At 45.2% G+C, this 27,698-nt stretch overlaps 1 protein-coding gene across 1 annotated transcript in view; it reads left to right on the forward strand.

The window, feature by feature from the left end:
• Positions 1 to 24,595, forward strand: part of LOC115121116 (polypeptide N-acetylgalactosaminyltransferase 12-like) — a 32,536-nt gene extending 7,941 nt beyond the window's left edge. Inside the window, exons 2-10 of the mRNA XM_065020324.1 lie at positions 5,437 to 5,606; positions 6,285 to 6,474; positions 13,143 to 13,328; positions 13,531 to 13,648; positions 14,662 to 14,838; positions 18,194 to 18,325; positions 18,606 to 18,719; positions 21,231 to 21,389; positions 23,254 to 24,595. Coding sequence (XP_064876396.1) covers positions 5,437 to 5,606; positions 6,285 to 6,474; positions 13,143 to 13,328; positions 13,531 to 13,648; positions 14,662 to 14,838; positions 18,194 to 18,325; positions 18,606 to 18,719; positions 21,231 to 21,389; positions 23,254 to 23,394 — 1,387 coding nt within the window. The 3' untranslated portion in view covers positions 23,395 to 24,595. The remainder of the gene's footprint in view (positions 1 to 5,436; positions 5,607 to 6,284; positions 6,475 to 13,142; positions 13,329 to 13,530; positions 13,649 to 14,661; positions 14,839 to 18,193; positions 18,326 to 18,605; positions 18,720 to 21,230; positions 21,390 to 23,253) is intronic.
• The last annotated feature ends 3,103 nt before the right edge of the window (positions 24,596 to 27,698 follow it).

Consider the following 27,698-nt stretch of genomic DNA (forward strand, 5'->3'; position numbering starts at 1 on the left):
ATGTGGTGATCGATGGTATCAAAAGCAGCACTAAGGTCTAGGAGCACGAGGACAGATGCAGAGCCTCGGTCCGTTGCCATTAAAATGTCATTTACCACCTTCACAAGTGCCGTCTCAGTGCTATGATGGGGTCTAAAACCAGACTGAAGCATTTCGTATACATTGTTTGTCTTCAGGAAGGCAGTGAGTTGCTGCGCAACAGCCTTCTCTAAAATTTTGAGAGGAATGGAAGATTCGATATAGGCCGATAGTTTTTATATTTTCTGGGTCAAGGTTTGGCTTTTTCAAGAGAGGCTTTATTACTGCCACTTTTAGTGAGTTTGGTACACATCCAGTGGATAGAGAGCCGTTTATTATGTTCAACATAGGAGGGCCAAGCACAGGAAGCAGCTCTTTCAGTAGTTTAGTTGGAATAGGGTCCAGTATGCAGCTTGAAGGTTTAGAGGCCATGATTATTTTCATCATTGTGTCAAGAGATATAGTACTAAAAGACTTGAGCGTCTCTCTTGATCCTAGGTCCTGGCAGAGTTGTGCAGACTCAGGACAACTGAGGTTTGGAGGAATACGCGAGGTTTAAAGAGGAGTCCGTAATTTGCTTTCTAATAATCATAATCTTTTCCTCAAAAAGTTCATGAATTTATCACTGCTAAAGTGAAAGTCATCCTCTCTTGGGGAATGCTGCTTTTTAGTTAGCTTTGCGACAGTATCAAAAAGGAATTTCGGATTGTTCTTATTTTCCTCAATTAAGTTAGAAAAATAGGATGATCGAGCAGCAGTAAGGGCTCTTCGGTACTGCACGGTACCGTCCTTCCAAGCTAGTCGGAAGACTTCCAGTTTGGTGTGGCGCCATTTCCGTTCCAATTTTCTGGAAGCTTGCTTCAGAGCTCGGGTATTTTCTGTGTACCAGGGAGCTAGTTTCTTATGAGACATTTTTTAGTTTTTAGGGGTGCAACTGCATCTAGGGTATTGCGCAAGGTTAAATTGAGATACTCAGTTAGGTGGTTAATGGATTTTTGTCCTCTGGCGTCCTTGGGTAGGCAGAGGGAGTCTGGAAGGGCATCAAGGAATCTTTGTGTTGTCTGTGAATTTATAGCACGACTTTTGATGTTCCTTGGTTGGGGTCTGAGCAGATTATTTGTTGCAATTGCAAACGTAATAAAATGGTGGTCCGATAGTCCAGGATTATGAGGAAAACATTAAGATCCACAACATTTATTCCATGGGACAAAACTAGGTCCAGCGTATGACTGTGACAGTGAGTGGGTCCAGAGACATGTTGGACAAAACCCACTGAGTCGATGATGGCTCCGAAAGCCTTTTGGAGTGGGTCTGTGGACTTTTCCATGTGAATATTAAAGTCACCAAAGATTAGAATATTATCTGCAATGACTACAAGGTCCGATAGGAATTCAGGAACTCAGTGAGAAACGCTGTATATGGCCCAGGAGGCCTGTAAACAGTAGCTATAAAAAGTGATTGAGTAGGCTGCATAGATTTCATGACTAGAAGCTCAAAAGACGAAAAACGTCATTTTTTTTTGTAAATTGAAATTTGCTATCGTAAATGTTAGCAACACCTCCGCCTTTGCGGGATGCACGGGGATATGGTCACTAGTGTAGCCAGGAGGTGAGGCCTCATTTAACACAGTAAATTCATCAGGCTTAAGCCATGTTTCAGTCAGGCCAATCACATCAAGATTATGATCAGTGATTAGTTCATTGACTATAATTGCCTTTGAAGTAAGGGATCTAACATTAAGTAGCCCTATTTTGAGAAGTGAGGTATCATGATCTCTTTCAGTAATGACAGGAATGGAGGTGGTCTTTATCCTAGTGAGATTGCTAAGGCGAACACCGCCATGTTTAGTTTTGCCCAACCTAGGTCGAGGCACAGACACGGTCTCAATGGTGATAGCTGAGCTGACTACACTGACTATGCTAGTGGCAGACTCACTATGCTGGCAGGCTGGCTAATAGCCTGCTGCCTGGCCTGCACCCTATTTCATTGTGGAGCTAGAGGAGTTAGAGCCCTGTCTATGTTGGTAGATAAGATGAGAGCACCCCTCCAGCTAGGATGGAGTCCGTCACTCCTCAGCAGGTCAGTCTTGGTCCTGTTTGTGGGTGAGTCCCAGAAAGAGGGCCAATTATCTACAAATTCTATCTTTTGGGAGGGGCAGAAAACAGTTTTCAACCAGCGATTGAGTTGTGAGACTCTGCTGTAGAGCTCATCACTCCCCCTAACTGGGAGGGGGCCAGAGACAATTACTCGATGCCGACACATCTTTCTAGCTGATATGCACGCAGAAGCTATGTTGCGCTTGGTGATCTCTGACTGTTTCATCCTAACATCGTTGGTGCCGACGTGGATAACAATATCTCTATACTCTCTACACTCGCCAGTTTTAGCTTTAGCCAGCACCATCTTCAGATTAGCCTTAACGTCGGTAGCCCTGCCCCGGGTAAACAGTGTATGATCGCTGGATGATTCGTTTTAAGTCTAATACTGCGGGTAATGGAGTCGCCAATGACTAGAGTTTTCAATTTGTCAGAGCTAATGGTGGGAAGTCGGGCGTCTCAGACCCCGTAACGGGAGGAGTAGAGACCAGAGAAGACTCGGCCTCTGACACCGACCCGCTGCTTAATGGGGAAAACCGGTTGAAAGTTTCTGTCGGCTGAATGAGCGACACCGGTTGAGCGTTCCTACAGCATTTCCTTCCAGAAACCGTGAGAAAATTGTCCGGCTGCGGGGACTGTGCCAGGGGATTTATACTACTATCTGTACTTACTGGTGGCACAGACGCTGTTTCATCCTTTCCTTCACTAAAATTACCCTTGCCTAACGATTGCGTCTGAAGCTGGGCTTGCAGTACAGCTATCCTCGCCGTAAGGCGAGCACAGCGGCTGCAATTAGAAGGCATTATGTTAATGTTACTACTTAGCTTCGGCTGTTGGAGGTCCTGACGAATCGTGTCCAGATAAAGCGTCCGGAGTGAAAAAGTTGAGGAAAAAATAAATAAATATATGAACGGTAATTAAAAAGTGAAAACCGTAAAGTTGTCAGGTAGCAAAATAGGCAAAATAGGTTGGCAACAAAACGCACAGCAACTCGAAAACAAGCCTGCAAGTTGTGACCGGAAATGACGTAGTCAGCTCTTCACAGAAATGGGTCTAGTAGTATAGAGTATAGAGGTCCTGCATGGCAGGAATCTTGGCCCCAGTGTTGTACTGAGCCGTACGCACTAACCTCTATAGCGCCTTACGGTCGGATGCCTAGCAGTTGCCGCAGTTGCCATACCAGGTGGTGATGCAACCGGTCAGTATGCCCTCAGGGGTTCAGCTGTATAACGTTTTGAGGATCTGGGGACCCATGCCAAATATTTTCAGTCTCCTGACGGGAAAAGGTGTTGTCGTGACCTCTTCGCGACTGCCTTGGAGTGTTTGGACCATGATAGTTTGTTGGTGATGTGGATACCAAGGAACTTGAATCTCTCGACCTGCTCCACTACAGCCTCGTCGATGTGAATGGGGGCCTGTTCAGCCCTCCTTTTCTTGTAGTCCATGATCAGCTCCTTTGTCTTGCTCACGTTGAGGGAAAGGTTGTTGTCCTGGCACCACACTGCCAGGTCTCTGACCTTTTCCCTATAGGTTGTCTCATCGTTGTCGGTGATCAAGCCTACCACTTTTGTATCGTCAGCAAACTTAATGATGGTGTTGGAGTCGTGCTTGGCCACGCAGTCATGGGTGAACAGGGTAAACTGGAGGGACTAAGCACGCACCCCTGAGGGGCCCCCATGTTGAGGATCAGTGTGGCAGATGTGTTGTTGCCTACCCTTACTGCCTGGGGTGGCCCGTCAGGAAGTCTAGGATCCAGTTGCAGGGGAGGTGTTTAGTCCCAGGGTCCTTAGCGTAGTGATGAGCTTTGTTGGCACTATGGTATTGAACACTGAGCTGTAGTCAATGAACAGCATTCTCACATAGGTGTTCCTTTTGTCCAGGTGGGAAAGGGCAGTGTGGAGTGCGAGTGAGATTGCGTCGTCTGTGGATCTGTTGGTGCGGTATGCGAATTGGAGTGGGTCTAGGGTTTCCAGCATAATGGTGTTGATGTGAGCCATGACCAGCCTTTCAAAGCACTTCATGGCTACTGATGTGAGTGCTACGGGGCGGTAGTTATTTAGGCAGGTTACTCGCTGACTCTTCCCAGTTGGTCCGCGCATGCTATGAGTACATGTCCTGGTAATCTGTATTCTATAGGATTCAATTTTAGTCCTGTATTGAAGCTTTACCTGTTTGATGGTTCGTCTGAGGGCATAGCGGGATTTCTTGTAAGCGTCCGGATTAGTGTCCGACCCCTTGAAAGCGGCAACTCTAGCCTTTAGCTCGGTGCGGATGTTGCCTGTAATCCATGGCTTCTGGTTGAGATATGTACATACGGTCACTGTGGGACGACGTCATCGATGAAACTTATTGATGAAGCCAGTGACTGAGGTGGTATACTCCTCAATGCCATTGGAACATATTCCAGTCTGTGCTAGCAAAACAGTCCTGTAGCGTAGCATCTGCGTCTTCTGACCACTTCCGTATTGAGCGAGTCACTGGTACTTCCTGCTTTAGTAGTTTTTTTCCACTTGTAAGCAGGAATCAGGAGGATAGAAATATGGTCAGATTTGCTAAATGGAGGGCAAGGGAGAGCTTTGTATGTGTCTCTGTGTGTGGAGTAAAGGTGGTCTAGAGTTTTTTCCTTTTGGTTGCGCACGTGGCATGCTGGTAGAAATGAGGTAAAACTGATTTAAATTTGCCTGTATTAAAGTCCCCGGCCACTAGGCGCGCCACTTCTGGATGTTTGCTTATGGCCTCATACAACTTGTTGAGTGCGGTCTTAGTGCCAGTATTGGTTTGTGATGGTAAATAGACGGCTACGAAAATATAAATGAAAACACTCTTTGTAGATAGTGTGGTCTACAGCTTATCATGAGGTACTCTACCTCAGGCGAGCAATACCTCGAGACTTCCTTACTATTAGACTCCGTGCACCAGCTGTTATTGACAAAGAAACACACCCCACGCCTCATCTTACCAGACGTAGCTGTTCTGTCGGGCCGATTAACGGAAAACCCAGCCAACTGTACATTATCCATGTTGTCGTTCAGCCGCAATTCGGTGAAACATAAGATATTACAGTTTTTAATGCCCCTTTGGTAGGATATTCTCGAACGAAGATCATCCAGTTTATTTTCCAGTGATTTCAAGTTGGCCAGCAGAACGGATGTTAGAGGTGGGTTACTACCGTAGCACAGTTGGTTGGGAGCCCATAAAACGGCAGCCATCCCCTCCAGCGCCATTCTCAACCATTGAGTGCCAATGAGTGGCATGATGGCACAAACGGGTCTGGGATCAGGCTACAGATCGATAACAAGTGATATGTTTCTCTCTTCTCCAGTTGTAAGGACCTGAAGTATGACTACAGGAGGTTGCCATCTACCTCAGTGGTGATTGCCTTCTACAACGAGGCGTGGTCCACGCTGCTACGCACTGTCCACAGTGTCCTGGAGACATCACCTAACTTACTGCTACGAGAGGTGGTGCTGGTGGACGACTATAGTGACAGAGGTACAATCATAGACATACATGGCATGCATGTGCTGATCTAGGATCAGGTCCCCCCTGTCCATGCAATTTGTGTTAATTGTGATTTAAAAGCCAAAATCTTAGATCAGCACTCCTACTCTGAGACCCTGATGGACAGACAGGCTTGGCTAGAGTAGACATGATATGCCATTCTGCCTGTCAAAGCAAATGAGAGACAATAGCTGATGAATATGACATTCAATATGTTAAGGTCACAGGTTTAGTGCACAGTTTTTGCTCTGTACTGAAAGTGCTCTTTCTTGAAAATTTGACTTCTGACATGCAACGTTTTTTGTAGACTAATGAACTAAATACAAAATACAGTTTTTGAGTGAACTATCCCATTGAATACATTTCAATCATTTTGAATGCCAGTTGGTAAACATGCAGCCTTGCCCATCGGTCACTATTTAACCCTCTCATGACGAAGTATTGGCCAAGTGAGTCACTGGAAATATTTGATAAGATTTCTGTCAAGCAGTTGGTTGTATTATTTAATTAATTACCAATTAACCACAAAGTTCAGGCACACCTATTAGCTGAACCACGCTGTGGTAACATATCACATACCTACATTTCTTTGTCAGTCGAGGAAATGTACAATCTTGCTTTTCCATCAATCATGAAATGTAAACAACAGCCCTTTTTGTTCCACCGCAGCTCATTTGAAGGAGCCGTTGGAAAACTACATCTCCAGCTTGAAGAAGGTGCGTCTGATCCGGGCCAGGAAGAGGGAGGGCCTGGTACGGGCCAGGCTCCTGGGGGCCTCCATTGCCACGGGTGACGTGCTGACCTTCCTGGACTGCCACTGTGAATGTCACGAGGGCTGGCTGGAGCCCCTGCTCCACAGGTGAGAAACACCATAGCAGGCCAGGTGAGGACTGCTCTTATTCAGTCTAATTGTGGGACTGTAGTACAGTAGTGCCCCTTCCATTCATTCTACCTTGTAGTTGTACGCATCATGCTGCTGTGGATATGTATAGCTACATCAACTATTTTACCCACCAATCCTCTTTTTCACCAATCCCAAACCTGTAATCCTGCCTACTTAAATAAAGGTTCAATATTTTTTTCATTTTTATAATCTTGTTATACTGCAACCCCCTGCCGCCTGTCGCCAAGCCTGTTTATAACCCTGTTATAACCCTGTTATACTGCAACCCCCTGCCGCCTGTCGCCAAGCCTGTTATAACCCTGTTATAACCCTGTTATACTGCTGCAACCTGCCGCCAAGCCTGTTATAACCCTGTTATAACCCTGTTATAACCCTGTTATACTGCAACCCCCTGCCGCCTGTCGCCAAGCCTGTTATAACCCTGTTATAACCCTGTTATACTGCAAACCCCCTGCTGCCTGCCGCCAAGCCTGTTATAACCCTGTTATAACCCTGTTATACTGCAACCCCCTGCCGCCTGTCGCCAAGCCTGTTATAACCCTGTTATAACCCTGTTATACTGCAACCCCCTGCTGCCTGCCGCCAAGCCTGTTATAACCCTGTTATAACCCTGTTATACTGCAACCCCCTGCTGCCTGCCGCCAAGCCTGTTATAACCCTGTTATAACCCTGTTATACTGCAACCCCCTGCTGCCTGCCGCCAAGCCTGTTATAACCCTGTTATACTGCTGCAACCTGCTGCCCAACCCTGTTATTATCCTGTTATAACCCTGTTATAGGGTGAACCCCTGCTACCTGCCACCAACCCTGTTATAACCCTGTTATAACCCTGTTATAGGGTGAACCCCTGCTACCTGCTTCCCAACCCTGTTATAACCCTGTTATAACCCTGTTATAGGGTGAACCCCTGCTACCTGCCGCCAACCCTGTTATAACCCTGTTATAACCCTGTTATAGGGTGAACCCCTGCTGCCTGCTGCCCAACCCTGTTATAACCCTGTTATAACCCTGTTATAGGGTGAACCCCTGCCACCTGCAGCCAACCCTGTTATAACCCTGTTATACTGCAACCCCCTGCTACCTGCAGCCAACCCTGTTATAACCCTGTTATACTGCAACCCCCTGCTACCTGCAGCCAACCCTGTTATAACCCTGTTATACTGCAACCCCCTGCTACCTGCAGCCAACCCTGTTATAACCCTGTTATACTGCAACCCCTTGCTATCTGCAGCCAACCCTGTTATAACCCTGTTATACTGCAACCCCTTGCTATCTGCAGCCAACCCTGTTATAACCCTGTTATACTGCAACCCCCTGCTACCTGCAGCCAACCCTGTTATAACCCTGTTATACTGCAACCCCCTGCTACCTGCCGCCAACCCTGTTATAACCCTGTTATATTGCAACCCCCTGCTACCTGCCGCCAACCCTGTTATAACCCTGTTATATTGCAACCCCCTGCTACCTGCCGCCAACCCTGTTATAACCCTGTTATATTGCAACCCCCTGCTACCTGTCGCCAACCCTGTTATAACCGTGTTATACTGCAACCCCCTGCTACCTGTCGCCAACCCTGTTATAACCCTGTTATAACCCTGTTATACTGCAACGCCCTGCTACCTGTCGCCAACCCTGTTATAACCCTGTTATACTGCAACCCCCTGCTACCTGTCGCCAACCCTGTTATAACCCTGTTATGCTGCAACGCCCTGCTACCTGCCACCAACCCTGTTATAACCCTGTTATAACCCTGTTATAGGGTGAACCCCTGCTACCTGCTGCCCAACCCTGTTATAACCCTGTTATAACCCTGTTATAGGGTGAACCCCTGCTGCCTGCTGCCCAACCCTGTTATAACCCTGTTATAACCCTGTTATAGGGTGAACCCCTGCCACCTGCAGCCAACCCTGTTATAACCCTGTTATACTGCAACCCCCTGCTACCTGCAGCCAACCCTGTTATAACCCTGTTATACTGCAACCCCCTGCTACCTGCAGCCAACCCTGTTATAACTCTGTTATACTGCAACCCCCTGCTACCTGCAGCCAACCCTGTTATAACCCTGTTATACTGCAACCCCTTGCTATCTGCAGCCAACCCTGTTATAACCCTGTTATACTGCAACCCCCTGCTATCTGCAGCCAACCCTGTTATAACCCTGTTATACTGCAACCCCCTGCTACCTGCAGCCAACCCTGTTATAACCCTGTTATACTGCAACCCCCTGCTACCTGCAGCCAACCCTGTTATAACCCTGTTATGCAACCCCCTGCGACCTGCAGCCAACCCTGTTATAACCCTGTTATACTGCAACCCCCTGCTACCTGCAGCCAACCCTGTTATAACCTGTTATACTGCAACCCCCTGCTACCTGCAGCCAACCCTGTTATAACCCTGTTATACTGCAACCCCTTGCTATCTGCAGCCAACCCTGTTATAACCCTGTTATACTGCAACCCCCTACCTGCAGCTGTTATCTGTTAGCCAACCCTGTTATAACCCTGTTATACTGCAACCCCTGCTACCTGCAGCCAACCCTGTTATAACCCTGTTATAACCCTGCTACCTGCAGCCAACCCTGTTATAACCCTGTTATACTGCAACCCCTGCTACCTGCAGCCAACCCTGTTATATAACTGCAACCCCTGCTACCTGCAGCCAACCCTGTTATAACCCTGTTATACTGCAACCCCTGCTACCTGCAGCCAACCCTGTTATAACCCTGTTATAACCCTGTTATACCCTGCAACCCCTTGCTATCTGCAGCCAACCCTGTTATAACCCTGTTATACTGCAACCCCTGCTACCTGCAGCAGCCTGTTATAACCCTGTTATAACAGCCAACCCTGTTATACTGTTATACTGCAACCCCTTGCTATCTGCAGCCAACCCTGCAACCCAACCCTGCTTATAACCCTGTTATACTGCAACCCTGTTATGCCAACCCGTTATAACCCTGTTATCTGCAGCCAACCCAACCCTGTTATAACCCTGTTATACTGCAACCCCTGCTACCTGCAAGCCAACCCTGTTATAACCCTGCTGCAATCTGCAGCCAACCCTGTTATAACCCTGTTATACTGCAACCCCTGCTACCTGCAGCCAACCCTGTTATAACCCTGTTATACTGCAACCCCTGCTACCTGCAGCCAACCCTGTTATAACCCTGTTATACTGCAACCCCTGTTATAACCCTGCTACCCCTGCAGCCAACCCTGTTATAACCCTGTTATACTGCAACCCCTGCTACCTGCAGCCAACCCTGTTATAACCCTGTTATACTGCAACCCCTGTTATGCTATCTGCAGCCAACCCTGTTATAACCCTGTTATACTGCAACCCCTGCAACCCCTATCTGCAGCCAACCCTGTTATAACCCTGTTATAACCCTGTTATAACCCTGTTAACCCCCTGCTACCTGCAGCCAACCCTGTTATAACCCTGTTATACTGCAACCCCTGCTACCTGCAGCCAACCCTGTTATAACCCTGTTATATTGCAACCCCCTGCTACCTGCAGCCAACCCTGTTATAACCCTGTTATAACCCTGTTATAGGGTGAACCCCTGCTGCCTGCTGCCCAACCCCAACCCTGTTATAACCCTGTTATGTTGCTGCCTGCTGCCAACCCTGTTGCAACCCTGCTACCTGCTCGCCAACCCTGTTATAACCCTGTTATTATACCTGCAGCCCCCCTGTTATACTGCAACCCCCTGCTACCTGCAGCCAACCCTGTTATAACCCTGTTATAACCCTGTTATACTGCAACGCCCTGCTACCTGTCGCCAACCCTGTTATAACCCTGTTATACTGCAACCCCCTGCTACCTGTCGCCAACCCTGTTATAACCCTGTTATGCTGCAACGCCCTGCTACCTGCCACCAACCCTGTTATAACCCTGTTATAACCCTGTTATAGGGTGAACCCCTGCTACCTGCAGCCCAACCCTGTTATAACCCTGTTATAACCCTGTTATAGGGTGAACCCCTGCTGCCTGCTGCCCAACCCTGTTATAACCCTGTTATAACCCTGTTATAGGGTGAACCCCTGCCACCTGCAGCCAACCCTGTTATAACCCTGTTATAACCCTGTTAACCCTGCTGTTAACCCCCTGCTACCTGCAGCCAACCCTGTTATAACCCTGTTATACTGCAACCCCCTGCTACCTGCAGCCAACCCTGTTATAACCCTGTTATACTGCAACCCCCTGCTACCTGCAGCCAACCCTGTTATAACCCTGTTATACTGCAACCCCTGCTATCTGCAGCCAACCCTGTTAACCCTGTTATAACCCTGTTATACTGCACCCCCTGCTATCTGCAGCCAACCCTGTTATAACCCTGTTATACTGCAACCCCTGCTACCTGCAGCCAACCCTGTTATAACCCTGTTATACTGCAACCCCTGCTACCTGCTGCCAACCCTGTTATAACCCCCCTGCTACCTGCAGCCAACCCTGTTATACCCTGTTATAACCCCCTGCGACCTGCAGCCAACCCTGTTATAACCCTGTTATACTGCAACCCCTGCTACCTGCAGCCAACCCTGTTATAACCCTGTTATACCCTGCAACCCTGTTATACTGCAACCCCTGCTATCTGCAGCCAACCCTGTTATAACCCTGTTATACTGCAACCCCTGCTACCTGCAGCCAACCCTGTTATAACCCTGTTATAACCCTGTTATACTGTTAACCCCCTGCTACCTGCAGCCAACCCTGTTATAACCCTGTTATACTGCAAGCCCCCTGTTATAACCCTGTTATACTGCAGCCCCTATCTGCAGCCAACCCTGTTATAACCCTGTTATACTGCAACCCCTGCTACCTGCAGCCAACCCTGTTATAACCCTGTTATACTGCAACCCCCCTGCTACCTGCAGCTGCCCAACCCTGTTATAACCCTGTTATATACTGCAACCCTGTTATAACCCTGCTACCTGCAGCCAACCCTGTTATAACCCTGTTATACTGCAACCCCTTGCTATCTGCAGCCAACCCTGTTATAACCCTGTTATACTGCAACCCCCTGCTACCTGCAGCCAACCCTGTTATAACCCTGTTATACTGCAACCCCTTGCTATCTGCAGCCAACCCTGTTATAACCCTGTTATACTGCAACCCCCTGCTACCTGCAGCCAACCCTGTTATAACCCTGTTATACTGCAACCCCCTGCTACCTGCAGCCAACCCTGTTATAACCCTGTTATACTGCAACCCCTGCTACCTGCAGCCAACCCTGTTATAACCCTGTTATACTGCAACCCCCTGCTACCTGCAGCCAACCCTGTTATAACCCTGTTATACTGCAACCCCCTGCTACCTGCAGCCAACCCTGTTATAACCCTGTTATACTGCAACCCCTTGCTACCTGCCGCCAACCCTGTTATAACCCTGTTATACTGCAACCCCTGCTACCTGCAGCCAACCCCCCTGTTATACTGCAACCCCTACCTGCAAGCCAACCCTGTTATAACCCTGTTATACTGCAACCCCTGCTACCTGCAGCCAACCCTGTTATAACCCTGTTATACTGCAGCCAACCCTGTTATAACCCCTGCAACCCCCTGCTACCTGCAGCCAACCCCCTGTTATAACCCTGTTATAACCCTGTTATACTGCAACCCCCTGCTACCTGCAGCCAACCCTGTTATAACCCTGTTATACTGCAACCCTGCAGCCAACCCTGTTATAACCCTATCTGCAGCCAACCCTGTTATAACCCTGTTATACTGCAACCCCCCCCTGCAGCCAACCCTGCTATCTGCACCTGCCAACCCTGTTATAACCCTGTTATACTGCAACCCCTGCTACCTGCAGCCAACCCTGTTATAACCCTGTTATACTGCAACCCCCTGCTACCTGCAGCCAACCCTGTTATAACTGTTATAACCCTGTTATACTGCAACCCCTGTTATACTATCTGCAGCCAACCCTGTTATAACCCTGTTATACTGCAACCCCCTGCTACCTGCAGCCAACCCTGTTATAACCCTGTTATACTGCCAACCCCCCTTGCTATCTGCAGCCAACCCTGTTATAACCCTGTTATACTGCAACCCCTGCTATCTGCAGCCAACCCTGTTATAACCCTGTTATACTGCACCCCCTGCTACCTGCAGCCAACCCTGTTATAACCCTGTTATACTGCAACCCCTGCTACCTGCAGCCAACCCTGTTATAACCCTGTTATATTGCAACCCCCTGCTACCTGCAGCCAACCCTGTTATAACCCTGTTATACTGCAACCCCCTGCTATCTGCAGCCAACCCTGTTATAACCCTGTTATACTGCAACCCCCTGCTACCTGCAGCCAACCCTGTTATAACCCTGTTATACTGCAACCCCCTGCTACCTGCAGCCAACCCTGTTATAACCCTGTTATACTGCAACCCCCTGCTACCTGCAGCCAACCCTCTTATAACCCTGTTATACTGCAACCCCCTGCTACCTGCAGCCAACCCTGTTATAACTCTGTTATACTGCAACCCCCTGCTACCTGCAGCCAACCCTGTTATAACCCTGTTATACTGCAACCCCCTGCTACCTGCAGCCAACCCTGTTATAACCCTGTTACACTGCAGCCTCCCGTGTTTACTTCTGCATTCTTCTCCTTTTCCTCCCAGGATAAAGGAGAAGCCATCGGCTGTGGTCTGTCCCGTCATCGATGTCATTGACTGGAACACTTTTCAGTATCTAGGCAACTCTAGGGAACCCCATATCGGAGGATTTGATTGGCGGCTGGTCTTCACCTGGCACTTGGTGCCAGAGTACGAGCAGAAACACAGACGCTCTGCCATCGATGTCATCAGGTCTGTGGTACCCTAAAATCCCCAGTGTATCGGAGTGGGAAATAGTCCAATCCTAAATGAACTATCAAGATGTACTTTAAAATGACATGCATATTATTAGAGATCAACAATTGTTATAAACACCATATACTGTATAATTGATGATAATTATGGAACACGTTTTCAAGATCTGCTCTGTAAGCTGAGTGTGTTTTGGTCTCAGGTCTCCTACTATGGCTGGAGGGCTGTTTGCTGTCAGTAAGAACTATTTCCATTACCTGGGCACGTATGACACAGGCATGGAGGTGTGGGGAGGAGAGAACCTAGAGTTCTCATTCAGGGTGAGTGTGTGTGAGAGAGAGAGAGAGAGAGAGAGTTTGTGAGCATAGTGTCTGAGCAACAAAGTGTGTGTGTGTGTGTGTGTGTGTGTGTGTGTGTGTGTGTGTGTGTGTGTGTGTGTGTGTGTGTGTGTGTGTGTGTGAGTGAGTGAGTAGGTAAGAGTGTGTGTGAGCGACAGTGTGTGTGAGATAGTGTGTGTGGACTTTGTGATCTGTGTGTACTTTGTGTGATACGTGTGTACTTTGTGTGATACGTGTGTACTTTGTGTGATACGTGTGTACTTTGTGTGATACGTGTGTACTTTGTGTGATACGTGTGTGTTTGCAGGACTCTATGCTGTTTATCCATGGCTTCTTTCTGACATTGCTGTCATAAGTTAAAAACTCACTGGAATCCTGTAACGGATGGTCACCATATCGTTGTAAAATATGTGTGGTGATTCACTATACACTGAGTTTTACAAAACATTAAGAACACCTTCCTAATATTGAGTTGCACAGGGATGCTGGCCCATGTTGACTTCAATGCTTCCCAAAGTTGTGTCAAGTTGGCTGGATGTCCTCTGGGTGGTGGACCATTCTTGATACACACAGGAAACTGTTGAGTGGAAAAAAACATACACACAATCCATGTCTCAATTGACTCAAGACTTCAAAATCCTTCTTTAAACTGTTTCCTCCCTTTCATCCACACTGATTGAAGTGAATTTACAAGTGACATCAATCAGGGATCATAGCTTTCACCTGGATTCACCTAATCAAAATCACGTTAAAGAACTCTGGATCAAACTTTCTCACAATCAATAAAGTTGCACATTTTGAAGAATTGAAACCAGCATAGAGCTCATGTTTTTCTGGATTATGTTACTTCCTGTGAGATAGAAAACAAAACCGCCACAACAGAACTCCCTCCCATTTTAAAAAGACACACAAGGCTGTTCATTGTGCTGCCTGATTGAATCATGGTGTGTAGCTCATAATGTTCTGGTGTTGCTCCTGCTGTTGTTGTTCTTTAGATCTGGCAGTGTGGGGGCAGCCTGGAGATCCACCCCTGCTCCCACGTGGGCCACGTCTTCCCCAAGAAGGCCCCCTACTCGCGGAGCAAGGCCCTGGCCAACAGCGTGCGTGCTGCCGAGGTCTGGATGGACGAGTACAAGGAGTTGTACTACCACCGTAACCCCCACGCTCGTCTGGTAGGTCAGCCCTGAACAGGGAATAGAAAAATGTGTGACTGCAGAGTTTGAAAGTTTATGGTGCTGAGATTGTTGGTTAGGATCTGTAGGGGAGGTGGTAATATTTTGCCTGCATGCGCAGCTTTAAAAGTATTGATCAAATGCACTCATGCCTTTCCCTGACTGTAGACTAGAGGCCTATCAGAATGATTGATTAATCACATCTTTTCACCTCTGAGGACACACACCGCTCCCCGCGGGCTGCTCTGTAAATGCTCTCCTGATTGAGTGACACTTGTGATGCATAAGGACGTAGGGGACACCCGAGGGGACACTCCGTAAGGTGTGAGATTACCATCGAGAGGCACAGCTCAGTGAGTCAGAGACGCTCCGTCCCGGGAAAACCCAAGTGCCAGGTTGCCAACAGGTTCAAATAAAAGAACATGTTTACATATAGCTCAATCAGGCACAGCTGAGGTGTCACAATGAAACCAACAAAATAGTTGCAAAAGTGCAAAGGCCGCTCATCTGGCACTTGAAGGAGGCTAAACAAACCCTAAAAGTGTTTGAACCGAGGCCTGCCAGGGTACCAGGCTGTCAGTGTGTGTCATTAAAGGGAATGGCCTTCTGGACTGAACACAGATCAGATGGCACTCATCTCTCTGAGAGGAGATGGATGTGCTAACTGCCAAGTGAGAAGTGCCAGGCAGAACACTATCCGCTCCACTCACTCACTCACTCACTCAGTCTCTCTCTCTCTCTCTCTCTCTCTCTCTCTCTCTCTCACTCAGTCTCTTGTTTCCTCTGTCTTTTTCTGACCCACTATCGCTTTGTCTTTCTCTTCCTCTGCCACATCTCTCTTTCTCTAGCTCTTTCGCTCTCTTTCTCTCTCCTCTCTCTTTCTCTAGCTCTTTCTTTCTCTTTCTTTCTCTCCTCTCGTTCTCTTTCACTGTCTCTCTCTCCAATATTCTTCTCTTTCTCTCTCTGCTCTGTTTGTTGGAGGTTTACTAACAGAAGTCAAATGTATTAGAACATCTTCTGCCTGTTATTCAGAAGGGGAATATGCCATTCTGCCCTTTTCAGTAGTACACAATATGAGACAATTGCTCTCAAGAATCTAGTGACTCGTGTTGATAAAGCTTTTGTCAAGCAATGTGATGATTTCTAATATCTCTCAGTATGTACTTGTTGTTTCCTGTTCAACTTTTAATTCACACCAGTTGAAACCTGCCTATCACTACTTGTAGCAGAAGTGAGTAGGGTTGCAAAATGTCCCTACTTTACCAAAATTCCTTGGTTTTCCAGAAATGTGCTTATTCCCCTCATGCTAATTCCACCCCTCCCCCGTCTCCCCGTGACTGATCACTTCCTTCTCTTGGGTCTAAATAAATTGATGAGCAACCAATTAGAGCTGTGTTCAGGCGTGCTGCTCGCATCTATCATCCTGAGGCATTGCTCACCCCCCTCCAACAGGGGCTTGACTCCAAACAGATGTTCCTCTGTGGACCATAGCTCACACCTAACAACCCCTCTGGAGTGGTAAAACACAGTAAACCACCACGCAGAAATTAAGAAATGCTAATGATGATATTAGAATGCTGTGGATGGTGCTGTGGATTGTAACATTTATTTGTGTTAACTGCTCTAGGGTAGGGGGCAGCATTCGGAACTTTGTATGAAAAGCATGCCCAAATTAAATGTCCTGCTACTCGGGCAGATTTGGATAGAAAACAATCTCAAGTTTCCAAAACTGTTAAAATAGTGTATGTGAGTATAACAGAACTGATTTGGCAGGTGAAAATCTGAGAAAATCCATTCAGGAAGTAGTTTTGTAGTTTTCTATTCTATGCCATTTCAAGTATCCATTGATTTAGGACTCAAATTGCAGTTCCTATGCCTTCCACTAGATGTCAACAGTCTTTAGAAATTGTTTCAGGCTTGTATTTTGATAAATGAGGGAGTAAGACCAGTCTGAATGAGTGGACCCTACCGTGTCACAGAGCTTTTTCATGCACAATCCCAAGAGAGTGCCTTTCTTATTTACCTTTTATATTGATGACGTTATTGCTTCTACACCTGCATTGCTTGCTGTTTGGGGTTTTAGGCTGGGTTTCTGTACAGCACTTTGAGATATCAGCTGATATATTTATATAGCCCTTCATACATTTGTTTTGATTTGATTTAGGCAAAAAAAAACTGAGGATTGAATATAAACATCGTTTGACATGTTTCTTTGAACTTTACGGATACAATTTGGATTTTTTTGTCTGCCTGTTTTGACTGCGTTTGAGCCTGTGGATTACTGAAGAAAACATGCGAACAAAACTGAGGTTTTTGGATATAAAGAGACTTTATCGAACAAAAGGAACATTTATTGAGTAAATGAGTGTCTTCTGAGTGCAAACATATGAAGATCATCAAAGGTAAAGGATTAATTTTATCTCTATTTCTGACTTGTGTAAATATTCTACTTGGCTGGTTACTGTTTGTAATGATTTGTCTGCTGTTCTCAAATAATCGTAAGGTATGCTTTTTTAAAAATCTGACACCGTGGTTGGGATTCACAAGAAGTTAATCTTTAAACCTATTTAAATATGTTTTGTTTTCTGAATTTTTATAATGAGTATTTCTGTATTTGATTTTGGCGCTCTGCAATCTCACTGGATGTTGGCCAGGTGGGACGCCAGCGTCCCACATACCCTAGACAGGTTGCTTAAAGGGATCAATCACACACAAGTTTTAGCATTTTGTTTATTAGTCCACTGTTAATACAATCCCCCAAAATGTTGCATGTCAAGTTTTCAAGATACAGAGCAGTAGAGAGCACACACTGTGATGATTATGCATGTTTTGAGTGAACTCTCCTTTAATAGTGACCAGGATGCAGGATGCAGTGGTTCACAGGCAGGTGGAAGTGATTATGTGTGATTTGGGGTTGTGTGCAACAGAAGAGGAGTGTGATGCAAAAGTCTGTTTTTGTAATGTGTCAATGTAATGTACTGTGTGTGTGTGTGTGTGTGTGTGTGAGAGAGAGAGATGTAAACATTTTGAAAAACCATATATGGTGCTGTTGTCTGTCATTGCACACAATATACCCAGAGACTCAAACAGACAGGAAGTCGGTTTCACATTTGATTTCTGAACTCATATCAGCATTGGCTCAAAATAAATACCCTTTTATGATGCACAAAAGTTCTGTTTTAGCCTGAAATCCAGAAGCTGTTTTTCTAACATTCTACTCTGTGTCATGTTTAGCATGGCAAGGAGTGGAATGATAACTGGTACCCAGGCTAGTCCTGTCTATGCTTATAGAAGACTCTAGTTCATAAATTGGAAAGAAATGTGGAACTAAAGTTTCTTGTGCCGTTGTTGTCAGGAGGCCTTTGGGGATGTGACAGACAGGAGGAAGCTCAGGACCCAGTTAGGATGTAAGGACTTCAAGTGGTACCTGGAGAACATCTATCCTGATATCCACGTTCCTGAGGACAGGCCTGGGACGTTTGGAATGGTGAGGAGAATGCTGCCATTTTGACTCCAGGGACAAATTCATTTGGCAAACGGAAACAAACTGAAACTATCTGAACTTGTCCTGTAAGAAAAGCTTGTTATCGTTTACCTATACTACGGTGTGCCTTAATGAACCTCACATTGGCACCACATGAACCTTTTTTATTAAAGGGATAGTGCACTCAAATGTCAGTTATCATAGACCATGTTGAACTTTCTCTTGACTCCCCATACTCATATTTGTACTATACCAATGGCATCTGCATGTTGTTTCCCTCTAGCTGAAGAACAGAGGCATGTCCAGCTACTGCTTTGACTACAATCCTCCTGACGACCATAACCTGGTGGGCCACCGGATCATCCTCTACCCCTGTCATGGCATGGGACAAAACCAGGTAGCTATGGCTCCATCTTTACTCTCCATGTCCTTCATTTAAAACCAGGTACAGTTGAAGTCGGAAGTTCACATACACCTTAGCCAAATACATTTAAACTCAGTTTTTCACAATTCCTGACATTTAATCCAAGTAAAAATTCCCTGTTTTAGGTCAGTTAGGATCACCACTTTATTTTAAGAATGTGAAATGTCAGAATAACAGTCGAGTGATTTATTTCAGCTTTTATTTCTTTCATCACATTCTCAGTGGGTCAGAAGTTTACATACACTCAATTAGTATTTGGTAGTATTGCCTTTAAATGGTTTAACTGGGGTCAAACGTTTCAGGTAGCCTTCCACAAGCTTCCCACAAGTTGGGTGAATTTTGGCCCATTCCTCCTGACAGAGCTGGTGGAACTGAGCCAGGTTTGTAGGCCCCCTTGCTAGCACACGCTTTTTCAGTTCTGCCCACAAATTTTCTATAGGATGGAGGTCAGGGCTTTGTGATGGCGACTCCAATACCTTGACTTTGTGGTCCTTAAGCCATTTTGCCACAACTTTGGAAGTATGCTTGGGTCATCCATTTGGAAAACCCATGTGCGTCCAAGCTTTAACTTTCTGACTGATGTCTTGAGATGTTGCGTCAATATGTCCACATAATTCTCCAGCCTCATGATGCCATCAATTTTGTGAAGTGCACCAGTCCCTCCTGCAGCGAAGAACCCACACAACATGATGCTGCCACCCCCATGCTTCACGGTTAGGATGGTGTTCTTCAGATTGCAGGCCTCCCCCTTTTTCCTCCAAACATAACAATGGTCATTATGGCCAAACAGTTCTATTTTTGTTTCATCAGACCAGAGGACATTTCTCCAAAAAGTATGAACTTTGTCCCCATGTACAGTTGCAAACCGTAGTCTGGCTTTTTTATGGCAGTTTTGGAGCAGTGGCTTCTTCCTTGCTGAGCGGCCTTTCAGGTTATGTAATATAAGACTCGTTTTACTGTGGATATAGATACTTTTGTACCTGTTCCCTCCAGCACAAGGTCCTTTGCTGTTTTTCTGGGATTGATTTGCACTTTTCGCACCAAAGTACATTCATCTCTGAGACAGAGTCTCCTTCCTGCGCGGTATGACGGCTGTGTGGTCCCATGGTGTGTATAATTGCATTTGGAAATTGCTCCCAAGCATTTTTTTCTGGGGTCTTGGCTGATTTCTTTTGATTTTCCCATGATGTCAAGCGAAGAGGCACTGGGTTTGAAGGTAGGCCTTGAAATACATCCACAGGTACACCTCCAATTGACTCAAATGATGTCAATTAGCCTATCAGAAGCTTCTAAAGCCATGACATAATTTTCTGGAATTTTCCAAGCTGTTTGTAAACTTTGTAAACTTAGCAACTGTAGCTATAACTCCATGTTTACTCTCCATGTCCAACATTAAGTAGTGGTCCATACACTGGTGTGCTAGCTTATAGCTGTCATGGTAAACAATGCTCACAGGGCTTTCATGGCCAAAAGCCTTTTCATGGCTTAGTGGTTATTTGGCTTTTGCCTGGGCCTGGCAGACAACATGTGGATAGTGGAAAGAGTGTTTGTCTCATGGCTTCAGATGATAATGTACGTTGACAAGTAGAAAATTGCTTTGTGAATTTGGACTGAAAGGATAGTGATGAAAGCAGTAACCATCACGCTCAACCTTAAATAGTCTTTGTTTGGTACGTTGAACCAATAAAACATCATTTTTGCGCCCAAAGGATAAAGAGAGTATTGTACAAAAGTGATATCCAGTGTGGGCTACATTGAGCCCCTTACAAGTGTCACGTTCTTTCAAAATCGAACCCAGAAGCAGACCAGGACAAGGAGAGTAGGATGAAGGTGAGTATTTATTTACAAGTGAATGTGAATGGGTAGATATATCCAGGTGGCGTAGCGGGCAGCGGTGGTGAGTAAATAGGTGGATCCAATGGGGTAGCGGAATCCTCCTCCGACCAGGTGGGAATGGGGTAAATGATCCGGGTGAGTAACTGAAGACAGAACAAACGGAGGTAAGTTTAAGGCAAGCAATAACGTAAAAAAACAACAAAACAAATTCTATCCAACATGAGGCTGATACTATGGCACAACATACTGTTCATGGCTAACGATCCGGCAGGGAATGGATGTCAGGTCAGAGCTTTTGAAGGGGAGAGGTGATGATCAGGACAGGTGTGCAGGTTACTGATGGGATACAGGTGCGGGTGAATATCGATCTCCCAACAAGCTAATTCGCCCGGCAACCAGACAGGGTGTGTTCCAGGACACCGGAAACACACTCCAGGACAGAAACACAGGCAAACACAGACTCAGGAAGCGGGATTCGTGACAACAAGTTGGCATTGTTATTTCAGCACCCCTCTGTGTATCCACTGTGGTGCCTTACTTTGTACTGGCAACTGAAATGGACACAACTAAACTCACACTACACTGCCCAGATTGCCCACACTCTGCTGGTCTCACCCTGCGTCTCACCCTACGTCTCTCCTGCTGCAGTTCTTTGAGTACTCCAGTAAGAGAAGTGAGATCCGCTATAACACCAGGGAGCCAGCAGGGTGCGCTGTGGGGGACGCCGTCTCCACCTACCTGACTGTGCACCTGTGCAAGAATCCCCGGCAGCCTGTGCCACAGGACCAGAAGTTTGTCCTCAGAGAGGTGAGGGGGAAAGGGACTATGCATCCTAAATGGTAACCTATTCCCTATATATGAGGGCCCTGGTCAAAATGGCACCCTATTTTCTACACTGTTTAGACAATAGGGTATCATTTGGGATGCAGCCAAGAGCTTGTCTTCAAGTGAATGGGAAGGATGGGATGGAGGTGAGGAGGGGAAGTATGGTCATTTTTGGAGGGAAAGGCAGACTTTAACGACAAGGAAGTGGGACAGGAAAACAGGGAGCAGAGGAAGTGGTTTGGGGGAGGGTTGGGAATAGGGGTGGTTTTGGTAACAGAAAGAAGGTGAGGGATAGTGTGAGACTATGGGCCAGAGAGAAAAAGGGTGGCTTAGAAAGAGGGACAGTGGTGGCTCGTAGGCTTTAGATATACGAGGACAGGCTCATTGTAATGGCATTAATGTAAGGGTATCAAACAAATCAAATCAAATTTTATTTGTCACATACACATGGTTAGCAGATGTTAATGCAAGTGTAGCGAAATGCTTGTGCTTCTAGTTCCGACAATGCAGTAATAACCAACGAGTAATCGAACTAACAATTCCAAAACTACTACCTTATACACACAAGTGTAAAGGGATAAAGAATATGTACATAAAGATATATGAATGAGTGATGGTACAGAGCGGCATAGGCAAGATGCAGTAGATGGTATCGAGTACAGTATATACATATGAGATGAGTATATTAAACATATGGAAACCATATGTTTAATACCATTCAGCCATTACAATGAACCAGTCCTCCTATATCTCCGCCCACCACCCTCCTCTGAAGAGGGTGGAGAAAAGAGATTGGAGTGCGTTGTGGAACACCCAGAGGAACACACATGGACCCATACAGGAAGTGTGTAGCTAAATGTTGGTTTTCACTAATCACTCTTGTGTTCTGTGTGTGTGACGTTGAGTTTCTTGTCGGAGCGGCCTCGAGGCCTTCAGAGCATGCTCAAAGGAAATCTTTGACAAACACTGACATTAAGCCCTCCCCTCTCAGCTCTCATCTCTCTCGTTCTCTCTCAGTGATATCTCTCTCCTTCACAGTTCTCAATTTTTCACACTGTCAGTGCTCTCTCTCTCTCTCTCAGCATCCTTATAAAATGTCTCTCCTTCTCACCCACCCACCATTGCCTTAGCCTCCACAGACTTCAACTCCCGTCAGATACAGAATCAACCGGGTATCACTTTAGTAAATCAAATCCCCATAGTCTTTCAATGGAGTAGAGGTCACATAATCTAATAATGTCTTTCGGATAGCTTTGATGTAGCAGTTTGTACACAATGGATCATAGAACATTGAGGTAGCCTATTGTCTGGGTGTGCATACTTGGTTGTTTATGTGTTCAGTGTAGCCATCTATGTAGCTGGAGCTAAAGCATTCTATCTAAATGGAGAGGGCGAGGAAGAGAGGTAGGGAGAGAGAGCAAGCAACAGAAGGCAGGGGGACAATTTCTTGGCCCTCTCTCTCCATATTCAAACATGAGGATTTCAATGTACTGTGATATTGCTGTTTTCACACTGCACTGCTCCCCTCTCTGTAATGCCTGTAGTCTCTGGTGTTCCTGGATGTAGCCTACAAACCAGTGGTTTACAAGTCCACTCCTCCAGGGCTGTATGCAGTCCTACTGCTGTTAATATCCCTTTGGTGCTCATTTATCATTGAGTCCACACACTTGGTTGCTCAGGTAGATATTAGCTGGTTTGAAGGCAAGGATGAAGACCAGCATTAGGTAACAGGCCTGAAGGGCTACTCTATACTAGTGGTCCATTTGGTCTGTCTTGTAAAAGAGATTGTATTTCAATAACCTGTATGAATAAAGGTGACATGTTCTAAATCACTCTTCTCCAATAGGACGGCACCCTTTACCACATGATGACCCAGAAGTGTGTCCAGGCCGTGGACGAGTCGGACAACGGCAGCCGTGCCCCCGCCCTGCGGCCCTGCTCGGACCACGCCAACCAGAAGTGGTTCTTTGAGGAGAGGGGGGAATAGTGGAGCGAGCCAGACGAAATCTCTAACACTGGGGTGGAGGGACAACCAAACCCATATCCTGTAGTTGAGGGAGAGGGATGGAGGCCCCAAGACCCATACTCAGGTCCAGTGTCCCTATGCTGTGGAGATAGCCTGGGTCGTTTTCACTAGGAACTAAACAGAAAAAAAACTTGCTGAAACGGGGAGGTGCTAATTGAATTAGTGCAATTGGAATCACTTGTTTTTGTTTTCTGTTGCACACTGTTTTGAATCGTTGTGCCCTAATGAATATTACCCAAGTCAGGTGAAGCAGGAACCGCTATCTTACCTCCTGTATCTATGCACAACCTTGTGCTTGCTCGACAACACATACCACATATCTGCTTCTCCAATCTTTTTATTCATTTTTTTTTACATTGTTTGGGTTTTCAAACACAGTTTTACATCCAGGGATTTAATGACAACTGTTGCAATTGTTCATGCTGTTATTTACATTTACATTTAAGTAATTTTAAGTCATCTTCTTATCCAAAGTGATTTACAGTACACTAAGTAATTTTTTTCTTGTTTTTCTATGGTTAAGGGCTGTGTCCACTCACTTCAATGGGGTAACACCCATAGAGAATGATAGAGGCCCCAAAAGGTCGTATTTGCATGGGCAACACCATTGAGAGCTTCCACCAATTTAATGCAGTCAACTGGGTGGGACTTCCAACTTCATTGGCTGTTCCCTCCTGGTGACCCTGTTGGATTCATGTCATCAGAAGGGAACAGCAAATAGTTTAGAAGGAAATGTACTACTTCAAAATGGAGATTGCCTTAATGCCCCCCTCTCACTTTCATCGTTTTCCATCTCTCCTTCTCTTGAACCCAGGACCACTTTGCCCCTGGTAGTGGATGTTTTTGGCATTGCAGTGTTCTTGACAGAGTGACAGTATGTACTTGCATTACATTGCAGCTGGATAGCTCAGACTCAACCTCTAGAGAGCGCCAAAGCTTCCATCTTGTGTGCTGATCTTTTTCCCCACTCCAACCAATATGCTCTCAGCTCAGTGAGGTGTGTGCATGGTTCATTTTTATTAGTGATGCATTTACGTCTGTCCCTCATTGTAAGGTCAACCCTGTTTTGTGAACAGAACTCTTGTTTTAATATGGTGAAACCATGACCTTTTTTTGATCATCTAATTGTCAAATCATAGAGTAAAAAGCTGGTTCTACTCTTTCTGGCCATTTTCTAGTGTTTTGTGGTGGGAAACTGAGTGGGTAGATTATAGAACGTCAACCCTGTTGCCCATAGATCTTTATTTCACAACAGGATTGATGGTGATTTAAGAAGAAATCGTTAACCTTGTTACTGTCAACCCTGTTACTTTATTTGCCACTGAATAGGCACTTACTATATTTTTTTATTTATTTAACCTCTTAAGATGGGAAAACGTGTGTTTTATGAAGTTGAACATGTGCTCTTTAGGTGAAATCAAAAGGTGCCGAATTGGACCCAAAACTAAACATATATATATATATAAATACTGTGTCTGTTAATTTCATTTCATTACATTCATGTTTATTTCAAATGAGATATTTACTCAGTTTGTTTCCACTTGACTCTATTTCCTGCAACAACAAGTAGGACAGCGATTGTTGGCATTGAATAAGAAACGTTCATTTAGGCCATCAATTGGGCGATTTTACCCCGAATAACTCCCTTACCTGATGCAAAAATAGATATCAAAAAAGATTTAAAGACAAAGTATACCACTTATTCCCTACAGTTATAGTGCATAAGGTGTCAAAAGATATAGCCTATGTGTATGAAAGATAGATATCTTATGCAAGGAGGTTGTGACCAATTGTGGATGTATTGATCCCTATTTAGCCTAGAAGTGTGGATGTGTGTGGTCACATAGTTGTTGCATTTTTGGTGGATGTTGGGTACACAGCGGTGACACACCCCCACACACATACAGTATCTTTCTGACAGGTCATAGAATAGGGCGGTGCTTCTCTATCATCGTACGTCATAAAGTGGGATGTTCTGCAAGCTGTCCAGATGTTCTCTGTCTGTATGGGACACAGTACTCTGGATGCCTCCCACATGACTCCCTATTCCCTATGTTGTACACTACTTTTGATCAGGGCCAATAGGAGACACAACCTCTGTTAAGTAACTTCTTCCACTTTCACATACTATATATGCACTATGCAATTCTGTTTTGTTTCTCTTCACAGTGTTCTATGACATGTACAGTACCAGTCAAAAGTTTGTCCACACCTACTCATTCAAGTGTTTTTCTTTATATTTCATATTTTCTACATTGTAGAATAATATGGAAGACATCAAAACTATGAAATAACACATATGGAATCATGTAGTGAGCAAAAAAGTGTTAAACAAATCAAAGTATATTAGATTTTTTTTATTTTTCAACATAGCCACCCTTTGCCTTGACAGCTTTGCACACTCTTGGCATTCTCTCAACCAGCTTCATGAGGTAGTCACCTGGAATGCTTTTCCAACTGTCTTGAAGGAGTTCCCACATATGCTGAGCACTTGTTGACGGCTTTTCCTTCACTCTGAGGCCCAACTCATCCCAAACCATCTTAATTGGGTTGAGGTTGGGTGATTGTGGAGGCCAGGTTATCTGATGCAGGACTCCATCACTCTCCTTCTTGGTCAAATAGCCCTTACACAGCCTGCAGGTGTGTTGGGTCATTGTGCTGGTGAAAAATAAATTATAGCCCCACTAAGGGCAAACCAGATGGCATGGGGTATCACTGCAGAATGCTGTGGTAGCCATGCTGGTTACATTTACCTTGAATTCTAAATCAATCTCAGACAGTGTCACCAGCAAAGCAACCCCACACCATCACACCTCCTTTTCCATGCTTCACGTTGGGAACCACACATGCAGAGATCATCCGTTCACCCACCTCTGGACAGATTTCCACCAGTCTAATGTCCATTGCTCATGTTTCTTGGCCCAAGAAAGTCTCTTCTTCTTATTGGTGGCTTTAGTAGTGATTTCTTTACAGGTATTCAACCATGTTGAGATGTGTCTGTTACTTGAACTCTGTGAAGCATTTATTTGAGCTGGAAACTGAGGTGCAGTTAACGCTAATGAACTTATCCAGCAGAGGTAACTCCTTTCCTGTGGCGGTCCACAGGTAAGCAAGTTTTATCATAGGACTTGATGGTTTTTCTGACTGCACTTGAACATACTTTCACAAAGTTCTTGACATTTTCCGTATTGACTGACCTTCATGTCTTAAAGTAACGATGGACTTGTCGTTTCTCTTTGCTTATTTGATCTGTTCTTGCCATAATATGGACTTGGTATTTTACCAAATAGGGCTATCTTCTGTATACCACCCCTACCTTGTCACAACACAACCGATTGGCTCAAACGTATTAGAAGGAAAGAAATTCCACAAATTAACTTTTAACAAGGCACACCTGTTAATTGAAATGCATTCCAGGTGACTACCTCATGAAGCTGGTTGAGAGAATGCAAAGCTGTCATCAAGGCAAAGGGTGGCTACTTTAAAAATTATATTTTGATTTGTTTAACACATATTTGTTTACTGCATGATTCCATATGTGTTATCATACTGTTGATGTCTTCACTATTATTTTACAATGTAGAAAATAGTAAAAAATAAAGGAAAACCCTTGAATGAGAAGCTCTGTCCAAGCATTTGACTGGTAGTGTATATTTACTTGATTTTCGCATTTTAAGATTGTTAAGATTTTGTCCCAATCCAAGTTGAAAGAATAATGGGAAATACTTCACTGTAAAGGGATTGGTCAATCAATATGCTGGATCCAATTCCATGTCACATGTCTTTTTTTTATGCTGTTCATCATTCCAAGTGGCCTTAACCATCATCAGAAAATGAAGGATTCATTTATTTATCTATATTTTGTTTGGAACTGTTTAACTGGAGTAGATTTGATGACACTCAGAGTTGGTGTTCATATTAAGGTACCATTTTCTATTCCTTAACTCAAATGTGTAATGTCTGTATAATAATACAAGTTCCAACTTTTAGGTAATGTATTCTTGGTTGGTATGTCTTCACTTCAAAGCACGTGCATCAAACACCTGAAGTCTTTCCCCATACCATACCAGTACAGTATTGTACTCTGCTGTGGGCCGACGCACATCCAGGTATTCTCTAGTACTGTACCTTTCAAAAACGTCTCCATAAAAAAACACTTAATATTTCATTTTAGTAACTACACATATTATTTATAATATTTCATGTTTGTTCCCTTTGCCATATATGACTCATGCGCCCCAGTGATAGTAATATAGACTGATGCT

This window comes from Oncorhynchus nerka, linkage group LG7, assembly GCF_034236695.1.
Source record: "Oncorhynchus nerka isolate Pitt River linkage group LG7, Oner_Uvic_2.0, whole genome shotgun sequence".
Taxonomy (NCBI): Eukaryota; Metazoa; Chordata; class Actinopteri; order Salmoniformes; family Salmonidae; genus Oncorhynchus; species Oncorhynchus nerka.